At 41.2% G+C, this 13,423-nt stretch overlaps 1 protein-coding gene across 4 annotated transcripts in view; it reads left to right on the plus strand.

Annotated features, from left to right (window-relative positions):
- The window catches only part of LOC134136755 (sodium channel protein type 5 subunit alpha-like), a 213,825-nt gene that overhangs the window by 78,492 nt on the left and 121,910 nt on the right, over window positions 1–13,423 (plus strand). For all 4 annotated transcript variants that reach the window (XM_062568777.1, XM_062568778.1, XM_062568779.1 and 1 more), the window contains exon 8: window positions 2,457–2,520. In XM_062568777.1, the coding sequence (XP_062424761.1) occupies window positions 2,457–2,520 (64 nt within the window). The remainder of the gene's footprint in view (window positions 1–2,456; window positions 2,521–13,423) is intronic.

Raw genomic sequence — 13,423 nt, forward strand, 5'->3', positions numbered from 1 at the left:
GTTTAAATCAGACTTAGGCTCCTTGTTAGAAGGGTGCATAGTTCAAACCAGAAGTCATAGTATTCTGCAGGAGTTACGGAGTACAATGTTAAAATCTGGCTGTGGAACAGATCAGCTTACACAGAATCACACAGAATGGTTGAGATTGGAAGGGACCTTTGGAGATCATTTAGTCCAACCCCCCTGCACAAGCAGGGTCACCTAAAGCACGTTGCACAGGATTTCATCCAGGTGGGTTTTGAATATTTCCAGAGAAGGAGATTCCATAACCTCTCTGGGCAACCTGTTCCAGTGCTCTGTCACCCTCATAGTAAAGAATTTTCCCCGCACATTCAGGGGGAACTTCCTGTGATTCAGTTTGTGCCCATTGCCGCTTGTCCTGTTGCTGGGCACTACTGAAAAGAGTCTGACCCCAATCTCTTGATACCCTCACTTAAGGTATTTATAGACATTGATCTATATCCTCTCTGTCTTCTCCAGGCTGAACAGGCCCAGCTCTTGTAGCCTTTCCTCATAGAGCAGATACTCCGGTCCCCTAATCATCTTTGTAGCACTATGCTGGACTCTCCAGTAGTTCCGTGTCTCTCTTGTACTGGGGAGCCCAGAATTGAACACAGTACTCCAGATGTGCCCTCAGAAAGGCTGAGTTTAGAGTACCTCTATGGTCCTCCTGGTCTTAGTATTTAAAGTATGAGAGGTTGCAGTTCCCAGGGAGTTGTGTATATTTGCAAAGTTCAGGGTACCCCATGTAGTGATATGATCTCAACAAGATGCCAAACCTCTGCAGTTGATTGTCTACCTCTGTTGTCTACAGCAACATTGTGCCATATTTCCTCCTTATCCAAGAGGCTCATGAGTTTGTATCCCTAGCTGTACATATCCCAAATAAGACACCATTTGTCCTGAACCAGCAGAACTAGAGAGCTGCTGCAAATGTAACTCCTCAACCTCCTCTTCTCTGGGTAGATGGTTCACAGATCTTTAACCGTATTGAATACCTTTATGTTGCTGTCAATCAAGATGGTTAGATAGAAAGGCCACATTAAGATAAAGCAGAAAGGCATACGGTCTGAGCAGGATATATACTGTGGTGACTTGTGAACACCATCACATGCCCTCGTAACCACAAAGCTCATAGACAGTAATTCCCTCTTGGCATGCGCCAAGGCAGGGCTTTTCCACTGCTCGCAGCTTACTCAGAAAGCCACAGCACATCTGTTCGATGGCTTGAGCCTCTGAGCATTCTTTGCATAGCCTGCCTGGATAAGCTGTCACTCTTGATTTTTAAAGCATTTCACAACATAGGGTTAGCCTAGAATGGAGAACCTCTTCTGAGCATCATCTCTAGAGTCCCCTCTGCTCACAAACACGTGTGGTGTAAAGTTGCCACCATCATGTCCTATGTCAATAGGGCATCACGTCCGGCTGCAATAAAGCACACCAGTATATCTGCTCTCTATGAATATGCTTTTGGCCTGTCTTGCCTTTGTTATTTTTCTAAATCAATGCTTTTATCCTCTCTTCTTTGCTGCCTTTCAGGTTCTAGAGATGCTTCTTAGGACATTTCTTCAAATCCTCTCTTTTAAACTGTTTTTGTAACCTTTTTGAGAAGTTGGCCTCCTGTTCTGTTTCTCTGAATTTTGAACTTTGTTGGCTAGGGATAGGAGAGGGAGTATATACACAAAGGCTCTCATTAGCCTGGGGATGCTAATTTCCTTAAGCCTCATTGATAGTCAACCAGGGAATGATCCAGAGCACTTAAATTTAACTTGCTGCTCTCAGTCTCCCTTGAGAAGTGTCTGTCTCTCTCCATTGGCATTACAGATGGCTGCATAGATAAATATTTGTATTTATGAATACTTTCTTGTTTGTTTGATCTTTAAAAGGGTATATTTTTATGCTTCATTTGCTTTGTGCTGTCTATTTCCTATGCTGAATAGAGCACCTCAGACTGAGGGGAATGGAATGCCTTTTTAATATCCTTACATTTTATCTTATAGTTGGTTACATTTTTAATCTACTAGTCAAGAATTTCTGTCACAAACTCCATTTATATATATATATATATATATGTATATATATTCTATATAGAGTTTAAACGTTATAGACAAATTGGTTTCACTATGCATTGCTGTATAGAATTTAACAGCATGATTCTCGTTTACGGTAGCTAGGAACATGCCTGTATGATGTTTCCTTCATGCCTACAGCCCTGCTGCCACCTTACTAAATGGGTCACTTTTTGAATACAAAAGGCAGCTACTTAAAGATATCTTTTTAAAAAGTGAAGTTTTTTTTTTTTACAACTCATAAAAGTTAAAATTAGCGAAACAAGACAAAAACATTGAATTCATCAAATCTCTCAATTATTATTCCTATTGTGTATGCTGTTTCATAGATAATACATATGAATGTTATCATTTTGTTAAAAAGCAGTTTATTCATTTCCGTTGCAGTGAACTACTTCATAAAAAATGGTACAGAAGATGTGTTACTTTGCGGCAATAGCAGTGATGCTGGGTAAGTGCTTTAAAAATATCTTCTTCTATTTCACTTTTTGCCACGTTTTCTTTCAGTTCTGTCCACTTCTCACTAGCACAGAGCAGATATTTACAACTTACTTGTGTCAGTAGTAATAGGAGAAAAGATAAGACAAGACAATATTATGCATAGGAAAATGATTTCATAAACAGCAGGGAAGGGAAGTTTGTATGTGTCAGTTATTCAGGTCTAAAATCTTAAGGGCTATCACTACAGCTCTTGTTCAATGCATTTAACTTTATCCTTAAAAAAGTAGTGAATGCTCTGGCTAAGGGGAGAGTATTTTAAAGGAAATTGAAGATGAAAGAAAACAGAAAAGCTGTGGGGATCTAGACTGATGATGAATTCTTGGCTTTTGGCAAGGGAGCATGAACAAATTAACACAAACTTCTCATTAGTCTCCAAACCAACGTGCCTTTGGTGGGGGAAGGCACGTACACGTTTGTGCATAATTCGGGTAGAGTATTTGTGTTTCCTTTTCTCAAAATATAGGTAGCAAAGAAACACAGAATAATTCCTGTAGTATACTAATTTACTCTATGTAAGTAAAGGACTTCCTTCATATCCTTACCACCTGTAGATACAAACGGTTCCTTCTGCATCTAGTCCTCAGCGTCTAAGCACATTGTTTGGGTGCAGTTAGATCTGGCAGGTTCTTGTGGTCTTGAGGGAAAAGGAAGGGCTCAGCTACAGTGGGGAGAGATGGGGTCTTCCGTGGGCCAGAGGAGGTTATACTCCACGGAGAGATTCTCAGCTGCCTGCTGTAGGAGAAGGACAAAAGGAAACCTTAAACTGGTGGGATGGATGAGCTTTTGATCTAAATATGAGAGTGTGTTTGAACCAAGCAGGGGGAGGCAAGGGCTTGTGTCAGGTTAGGGAAGAAAATGAAATGATCTCATTTCGGAGGATAATGATTTAACTTGGTAGAAGTAAATGAGAATGAGTAAAAAAATTAGGGATTAAATTAGGAAGAGCTTAATATAAAAACAAGTACGTGTGCACAAGGACACAGTAGACAGATGGAAGGAAGAAAATATACAAACTTGCTTGTGGTCAGGTCTGGGAGAAGAGCCATGGGGGGCCAGAGAGAGAAGCTTTGCTTTCTGCTGCCACTATCTATATCTGTATTTACATAAAACAAAGGATAAACTGAAGTGTCAGCCTTCCCTCTGCATGTCTTGCGTGTCTGATCTGTATTGCCAGTCTAATTTAGACTGTAAGCTCCTTGGGCAGAGGGCCATGCTTTGCTCTTTGTTTGTTCCGAGGAAGGTACAATGTCAGCATTCATTAATTAAGTGCTTTGTTGATTGTAATACATTGCATTTATCCAGGCTCAGGCTGGACTCCAAGCCTACTGGGATATTTCCCGGGGATCCCAAGATTTGGCAGGCTACCTATGCCAGTGGACTTCAGCCTTTGCTAGCCTATTGACAGTAATATTGAGCAAGAAGTGTTCAACATGGCAACAATATGTTGCACCTCATGAAATACTATGCACCGCTCTCCCTGATGACCTGAACTGTGGCGGTGGCAGTCTGCTAACGTCACGAGTGATAGCAAAAGGGCTCATTAGGTTATGTGTAGTTTGTGAATCATGGATGAAGGATTATTGTTCCAGAACTGTCCAAATGATAGAAGGATGTATGGATTTAAGGATTAGGTTCCAGCAAAATATGTTAGCAAAACCACCTTCATTTCCTTCCCTAGAAAGTCAATAAATTGTGACATGTCTGCAAGAAGTCCTGCTTGCAGGATGCTCTAGGCCTGTGAGAGAGTCACAGCCCAAAATAGCAAGGGAAGAACTTCCAGACCACCATGAAGAGGAAATGTCACCTCCAGGCCCAGAGTCCTAGCACTTGTTCTGATAGCTGTATCAAAGCCATCAGTGTTCGTGCCATTAAGGAGAATCAATTTTCACTCTGCTCATCAGCTTTTTGCTCTTCAGCTTTTTGCTGACTTAGCTAGGTATTTCATACCGTAGGTTAAGAATTGGTTCTAAATGAGTAAGAATGGGAACAAATACCTCTACTGTTTTTTAGCTCAGAATTAGAAAGTGTTGTTTCATCTGCTGCTCCTTGCACTGAGTCCCTGCCTATCATTCACTTCCATTATTTAAAGAAATAAAGATAACTAAGAAGATAATTCTAAGGTCTCAGGGAAGCTAAAGTCATATATTCATGTCAGTTAGGCTAGAAAGACCATCATTTACAAGCTGATGTATCTAACAAAGCAGAAGTCATTTTCTCATATGCTTTCATGGTTAAAGCTCAACATGGCCAAAGAGCAAGTGGGTTCGATAGTAAAACACACAGTCTGAAGGGATGACACCATTTGTGATGAGTTGCTCTGCAAGATCATGGGAGATGAGTTACATGGGTTGGTACGTCAGACTGTGGTTCCTCTATCTATTAGTGATTCAATTAATGACAAGTGAGAGTGTCTAAGTTAGGAACTCGCTAACGCGTCAGGTAGGAGAGCAGGGTAAGACAGCTGTCCAGGCAGCACCTGGAAGTTCATAGCATTTTGGGATCTTGCTGCTACCCCTGCTCTGGAATAACTTGATTTTATTAACTTCTGGAGCACACTGAGGACCCAGAGGAAACGTGTGTGTGTGTGGGGGGGGGGTGTCATGTGTGCAATCCTGGAGGGATTTGTTGTTAGAGTGAGGGATATCTGTGTTGTGGCCGAGATATTAAATCTCGAGGTAATTGACAAAACCACTTTAGTGCATTTTTAAAAGCAAGTTAATGACACTCTGAGATTTGGCTGGTTGCTGTTATTATAGAAGAGTTAAAAAAAAAAAAAAAAAAAAAAAACTAAATAAATCTACTATGGCAATTATTAGGTGATGAGACTCAGATGGTCTGATGTAAGAGTGTTTAGTGATGGAGATTGCAACCTGAGCTGGAACAGCAGGCCAAAATCAGCAGGGAAATGATCATCAGTGGATGCTATATCACAGACAACCTAATTATCTCAGAGGTGGGGGCTTTATTACATTACTAGGAGGGACTGTTTTCTGAACAAGCACCCAAACTGCCAATAAAGCAGGAGGTAATGGATCTAGCTAATATTGATTTTAGTTCAGAAGGGATTGAAGAGATGGATGTCACTCAGCAGCAGCAAACATAACGTGTCTCTAGTACTTTACCTAGCAGATGGAATAAAAAATATTTATTTATGTTTTCAGGTGTGCTCAAGCACCCCTGAGGAGCTACTTTAAAAATCACGTTGCAGAGATATCACAGGACTGTTGGGGAGAGGGCATAATTCTCGGCTGCACGAGGGCCAACCTGTCTGTGGGGTTTCCCATGTGATACCAAAGAAACTTTCTTCTGGATGCCTGAAATTTGATTTTTCTTCATTTAATCAAATAGAACTTTCTTGTTGTTTTTGTTTTGTTTTTCCAACTGCATTTTTTCCCCTTGATGTACTGCTGTAACAAGTAGAATTTGCTTTGTATTTACCAGGAACAAAGAGTCCAGTGGCAATAAGTAATGTTTGGAATAGAGAGAAAATCAAATGATTGTGATCAAAGATGTTCTCTGGCTCAGAGTGAATGCTGGTGACACGTGCTCGGTGTTTCACAACAAGCACATTCAGAGCGCTACGTTAATGGAAAAATCCTCTGCTCTGAGACACGTGTCACAGATTGGTCAGACGTTGGAAATGGTACTAGCAGTGAGCCTCTTTTAATAAAAAAGGTAGTGTGGTATTTATAGAATTATTCACATTTCTAGTTTAGGGTTAGATCTGGCTGTTCTTTTAGATATGACTGCCCTGGGATTTATCCCAGTTGATAATCTTTGCCTTTCAGCTACTTTTATTTGATTTGGTTAAAATAAATGGGGAAAGCTCAGTTACTCTGATTTTCAAAGGAATTACAAATTCTTCTATTAATCTGCCTTGCTACTTAATTCTCAGTTTAGTAGCTCATCCAAATTTGACCACCTTGTTTTAAGTCCTAAGGAAGGTCCAGTACAGCGATGAAATGGCTGGAAGAATCATAGAATCAGTAAGGCTGGAAGGGACCTCTGGAGATCATCTAGTCCAACCTCCCTGCTCAGCAGGGTCACCTAGAGCATGTTAGACAGGGTTGCATCCAGGTGGGCCTTGAAGATCTCCAGAGAAGGAGACAACCTTAGCTAGAAGCAGAAGCTGAAAGCTGCTCCAGGCTCTGTGAAACATGATGTTAGCATCAGCTGAGGGGATGATCAGTTTGCAAGCACTGCAGGAAGTGGAGATGGTAGAGCTGCTCCTTGGCAGCAAGCAGCACTATCCCCTACTGCACAAAAGTGGCCCATGAGGGCAAACTTGCCATATATCAACAAATATTTATGGGGAGCTCTAGGGTAATACTGCCAATGGCAAAACCCATAGCTGCACTTCTATTTATTTATTTTAACCCTTTTGCAATGCGCTCAAGGACCTGTGAGTAAGGGCAAGGTACTTCTCGCCTGCCCTGGTTGATGGCACATGGCCAACAGCAGGCAAAATGGCCAGAAAGCCTTCAAAATCACCTATGTCAGGGAGACGTGTCCTGATCCCTATTTTTGGATGCAACAGAGCGTCAGCAACACCTCGCCAGGTATTGCCCTGCTGTAATCGCTGGACCAAACGCCTGAGCGAGTGGTCTGCAGAAAGCACAGTGCATTGCGCTGCACCAGCCAGACTTGTGCTGCCGGTCTAATTATGGCATGCACCTTATTGCTGAATATTAACCATTAACTTTGATAAGGTGCCCAATACCGTGGAGTCTTGCTTCCTGTCGGACTTAAGGGGGCTGCAGCAGCTTGGAGTTTTCTGTCCACAGAAAAGGAAGATATATTTCAGCTCTGAAGCAGTTCCACTTTTGTGCTGTTGTAATTTTGCTCAGACATTTTCCTACTGTGTTTAGACTGCTATTTTTCTTCCTCCTCAGCCTGAAGGTTCAGAAGAGCAATAGAAAGAGCACGGAAATTTGTCCATTAGGAGAAACAGAAATGGGCAAAATGCTCTGAATGTACAAAGTAAACAAGCAGAAAAGGAACTACTTACCTCTTTGTTCTTTTCACTTTTTCACTCATAACTACAACAGGGAGCCAGCTTTTTCAGAAAAGTGTGTGTGTTTTAAGTCAATTGCAGCCTCTTCAGATCTCAAGGTCAGATTCATTTTTTTTGTCATGTGAGAGGAGAAAAAAAAATAATATGTACTGTATTTTCAGCTCGTGGGCAGGAATAGTCTGCAAGATCATCCTGACAGTGAAAGTACATTTGCATCATGTCTGTACTGATATTACCAAAAAGACTAGTGAACAGGAAGGAAAAGCAGCCAGCAAATCTACTTCAGGATGTAACAAGAAAACACCTTTGGCAACTGCATCCTAGTAACTGTTGCTATAGAAACTTTAGCTACCTTTATCCTCACTATGACCTTGATTTTTCTTAACAAGGTACATTAATGTAATGTACAGAGTGGGGCAGAATTCTGTATGGTTTTGTAAATCCTGCTGTCACTGAGCTTATTGCGTGTAGGGGACATAGAAGGAAGCATGTGATACAATGCTCCACAAAGTTTTTTTTAAGAGAATCCTAACTCTTTCTATAGCATCAAGGGGCGGCGGGGGGGGGGAATAAAAGGGGAAAAAAGAGAAGCAAAAGAAGCTTTGTATGCTTTTGCATTGCAGCATTTTACTAAGGTAATTAATGCCAGCACATAAAACCACACCAGATACCCGTTTTGGTAGTTACCGTGAGTAGGAAATGCAACATTTCCGTGCTCAGTTCTCCATGCCGACGCACCGTCAGCGATACTCATGGCACATATAGCGATGCAGCACTTTGATCTCTCCAAACTGTAATAACATTCCTTTGCTTTGATGCATCCTCCACGCAGTGGTTTAAAGTTCCTTGCAAAGGCTTATCACTGCCTTCAAGGATAGAGACGAAACTTGCACTGCACCATCTAATTCTTCCCATGTTTCCCCCACCGCTGCTGTGTACAGTGAAGCGCTGCAGCTCTCGCTGGTCTTTGGAGGGCTGAGTGCCCACCAGAAGTGTGTCAGATGGCATGCTCTCCCATTGTGGGTAGTCTCTGGCTACGAAATCCGTGTGCCATGCAGCATGACCCCAGCCACGTTGGAAATTGCAGAGCTGATGCAGGGAATATAGCCCAGAATCACTGCTTTTATTCTGCTGCTGGCAATTAGGACCACTGCAGCTCTGAGCTGCCTGAACCTAAGCCAGTATTATCATTTTTACATGTTGTCTGGGTATCAAATGGTCTCTGATTGAGGTTTCATGGTGCTCAGTGCTGGGCAAGTAGGACGAGAAGAGACTGCTTGGTCGAGAGGGATGGTATTGCAGAGGTGCAGGCCACGAAACGGCCGGGATGAAGACCTGGCTTGGTGTTTGCAGTTTCATATATTGTATTGTTGGGGAGAGTAAGGAATGGGAAAGGTCAGGAGAAACATCTCTGAAAGGATGAGCTTTGTCAGATGGAGCCCGGTGTGGTAGAGCTTGTGTTTAACTTAGAGCACGCATGGGCCCATCCCAGGGAATGGGCTACCTAGGAGTGTAGGCCTTTGCCTAATGGACCGATTTGCTCATAACTCTTACCGGATTTGGCCCGATGGGGCAGCTGGCACAGGTGAGAAAAATTGGAAAGGCTGGCGGAGTGAGGAAGGGGCTTTGGTCCCCAAACGTGACTGCTTTAAATAGCAAAATACTAAGTCATAGTATTTTGTAAAGAATGAACTGTATTACTTAAGCTGTTGGAGCTTATGACCCAATTACACCCGGGTTTAATAAGCAAAATCAGTCTTTCAGAAGATTCAGCACATCTTTAAATGAGTTTAACTAGATTCTGATGTAAATAGCATAAGCTTTTCTCTCTACTCTGGATTGATTACAACGATATTAGGATGAGGATGGCTTGCTCGTGGTGAGGAAGCCTCTTGAATACATTTAAGAATCACAAAAAAGAATATATGTCACCTGAAAGGTGCTGCAGGAGCTGTAGGGGGGCAACTTCTTATATTGTATAGCTACAGATTTTAGAGACAACATTGATAGTCTTCGCTCCTAGGGATCAATTCTGTATTTGGAAGATCATGTCTCTAGTTAAATAGTGGCAGTAGGGATTAATTCCAAATCCAGTCAGCTCTTAAGGATGGGTAGCTATTACATCTTAGCTATTACCTCTTAGCCAAAGCTGTAATAGGCTCATCAGACGTGTGAGAAGAGCCGACTATGGGTTGCATTCTTCATTAGAGCAATCTATCATTTTGTTTATGGTGATAGATACTTGGCCTACATTTTGGTTAACAAGATAGGCAGCAAACCAAGTGTCTGGCCACCTGATTGCATGAAGACACATGCAAGTCTGCTTACCTTGCTGCTGTGTGAAACCTAAGAAAGCCATATTAGGCCAATTCCTCTTGCTTCTTTGCATGTGTGCACAAAGGGGGTGGTATCTCAGTCTAAAACCATTGGTTTTCCATGTGCCTGAGCATGTAGCCAGTGGGGGAGTCTGAAACTTGCTTTGTGTGTGCAAGGCAGTGCCACGCTCACGTCAGTGGGTGCTTTGAGCCTGTAAGCAAGCCTGCTCCTCTGAGCCTCCTTCCATTTGCTCCTCCAGTTTCAGCACTTGGTTCTTGTTCTTTATTCTGAGCTCTTTTATTTTTTTTCCACAGTATTTGATTGGATTTGCTTGCACTTTCCTCCTCTCAGATTGTTGGCACCACTTACTTTAAAAATTGCCCTTCAAATTCTCTCTGACCCCTCAGGCACCTGGAGTGAGAGCTGCTGGGGGCTGGCAGCCAGGCCTAACCAATATAAAACGTGCCGCTGCGAGTCAGGTGTTGACTCCTCTGCCATAGGTGAAAATTAATGGAGAGTTGTAAGTCAGACCCTCCAACTACGATGAGTCTTTAATACAGCAAAATAAGAAGAAGAAGGAGAGCAACCCACGAGCTTCAGGCAGACCGAACCCCACCGACTGCAACTCTTCAGATTGTTATTTTGAATTCTGGGCCTCGGGTTGCGCCCTTAGCAGGAGCACTAGAAATCCCTTACTGCAATATAGCTCAGGGTCTTCTTGAGGTGTTTTTTTGTTTGGTTGTTTTTTTTGGCAAGAGGGTTCCCATTTCTCTCCAATTTTTCCTTCTTTTATAAGCAATTCTTTGCAGCAAGGCATAGTGTGCTTTTGCAACCAATGTCAAATAAAAGTACAGACTTCACCTTACAGATGTTGTAGCTGACGTTAGCAGCTGTATATTGCTAACACCTAGTAACACATAGCACACACTATATTTCCAGGATTCGAATGTCACAGTCCAGCACCTGGTGTTTAAAAATCTTCTTTTGTTGCACAGCCTTATTGGCCACTACAGTCTGGATCAGCAGGTTACTTGGCTTGCCAAGATTAAACTCTTGAGCCAGAGCATTCTGTAATTATGCCTCTCAGCTGTAACTCTGGCATTCTCACTCTATGTTATTAAAAAAAAATAGCTGTTTCTTATTTTTATTTATTTTTTTTTAATTTCCTTTAAGCTGTACCAATGCCAGCTTAAAGTGGTGATTAGAGCCTGATGGATAGGTAGGTAGACTGATGCTTTCAACTTTTCTGAATCAATGACAGTAGTTTTATTTTGATTAATTGGACATCATCCAGTGAGGCTCCTGTAACGTATGTTGTATTTGTGTAGTATGTTGTCGTCACCCATCCCTGTGCATGTGAGGAGAGTGCAATCCTGTGAAATGTTTCTCCGTAGGGAACAGAAGCTAAAGACTTTGCTAAAACATCCAAAGGAGAAGATTTAACATGATTTATCTAAGATATTTCAGCAAAATCTACAGACTCCTTAAAAAAGTCCTTGGAGGAAATGGTGTCTGTTCCAGAATAATATTCTTATGTGAGAGCCTTCTACCTAAATTTCTATAGAGCATTTTTCTAGGAAGCAACATTTTCTTCTTCTTACAAGTGTTTCTAAAATTTTCCCACAACTTGGCTACAAAAGAGGGTGAGCAAGTGTAAGAAGTAGAAAAGTAAAGGATTTTGTCTCAAGTGTCTAGTCTTCATAAGAATATGATCTAATGTTAATAGCATTTTCTAGCTAAATTCATGATTTTTGTGCTTAAAGGTCCTCCTTTGAATGCTCTTACCGGCTGAACATAATATTAGAGTACCACGTGCACTCATGGCAGAGACAAACAGTTCTTTTCACACTAACAATATATTGTTGAGTGGAAAAGGTTTGAGACATGTAAAGACATGAAAACATGAAAAAACTAATTGTATTATAAACAGAAAATAATAGACTGAGGTACCAGACTATTGTTCACTTCCTTACTAAGAGAATTTGCATCTCCATTTTGTAGGGCTTTCCAAGCAATTGTAGTAAATTACTTTTAGTAGTTGCTCTAATCTACTTCAAAATGGAGTCTCCTCAGTCAGTAATGTTGGCAGTGACTGTACGAGTCTGTAGACTCGGATCTCATGGCTCCAAGAAGTTTGTATGAGAGTAGGTCTGAATGCAGATACTCCCAATATTTACTCTTCTTTCGACTGCAGTGCTCACTTACTCAAAATGGTGATCGGGGAGGTTTCTCAGCCTGTGGAAATTGAGAGGAAAATGTCTTGCTTGCGTTCAAAAAAATGGCAAATTTTCATTTTGCCTAAGATGTTACCAACTTATCTTAGGTGGAACTTAATTTCCAACCTGCTGTCAAATCTAGCCTTCAGATCACCCTTAAGATCTCTAAACTCTTTCGCAGTTGTACTCAACCATTAGTAATAACTTCAAAATCCAAACAGTGATACCAACTCAGTGGAGCTACTTGGGATGGGTCTTCAGTGAAAGACTAAGGAAAATGTCTCCACCTCTGGACATAATCCATCTCTCTATATTCCAACTTAGTTCATCTCTGGACTAAGTTTCCAGCCAAGTGCATTGTACCAATGCAATCATTTTTTTTTCATGGGAAAAAAACAAGTCTCTCAAGAATTTTCTTGTCCTGTTTGGACATGTCTCATACAAGCGATCAGAGCAAGTTTCTTTTTTAGGAATCCAGAGGATCCATTTCTCAGAGCTCTTCAATAACGTCAGCAGCATGTCAGGGACACTGTCAGTTGTAGCAGCAGATCAGAAGCAAAAGTCTAATGGCAGATCCTGATAACAGATGCTGCCCTTGGGAGATGGCAGATTTAATTAAAAGGCTGCTGCAAACAAGAACATGGATATACCACAGAAATTCAGAGTATATATGCGTATTTTAGAAAGAAAAAAATACATTTGGAATTTCTGCATTTTCTTCTCTCTTAATTCAGCAATACTACTTTAATTTTTACTCCACTCTGTTTCTGATCAGGAAACAATGCAGAGCCAAAGTAGGAAAGCTCTAGGAAGAGGCACTTCCAGGCTGGCAGTGAAAAAATTAAGTGTGTCTCCTTTTTTATCTTGTGAGATATACTTACTATTATCTAAATTCTCAGCTGATTTAAACTAACTTGGCTCTACCTAAGCTGACAATGTCACTTATTATAGTCATACTTATATATTACATTTTATTAAACATAAACATTTCTTTTTCATTTTGTTGCTCTTTCTATAGTCCACTGCAAATATGGATATGGCAACATCTTGCAAAGCTTCAGCATTCCTTTTTCAGTGTTCAAAGCAGACTTATTTAAAAATTTGTGCTTGACTAATGATATTAGATTAAGCTTCTTAAAGTGTTGTTGAATGTCTGATGTTAGTGGCTGACACTGTAGGAGATTTCTAACTTCCAAACCTCTAGCAATGTATACTCATCTCAACATGCAATCCAGCGTTGGTACCCTGTGCTATAAAGATTTGATCTCTATCAATATATAATTGCTATGTCTTTTGAAAAAGTCCTT

This window comes from Rhea pennata, chromosome 2, assembly GCF_028389875.1.
Source record: "Rhea pennata isolate bPtePen1 chromosome 2, bPtePen1.pri, whole genome shotgun sequence".
Taxonomy (NCBI): Eukaryota; Metazoa; Chordata; class Aves; order Rheiformes; family Rheidae; genus Rhea; species Rhea pennata.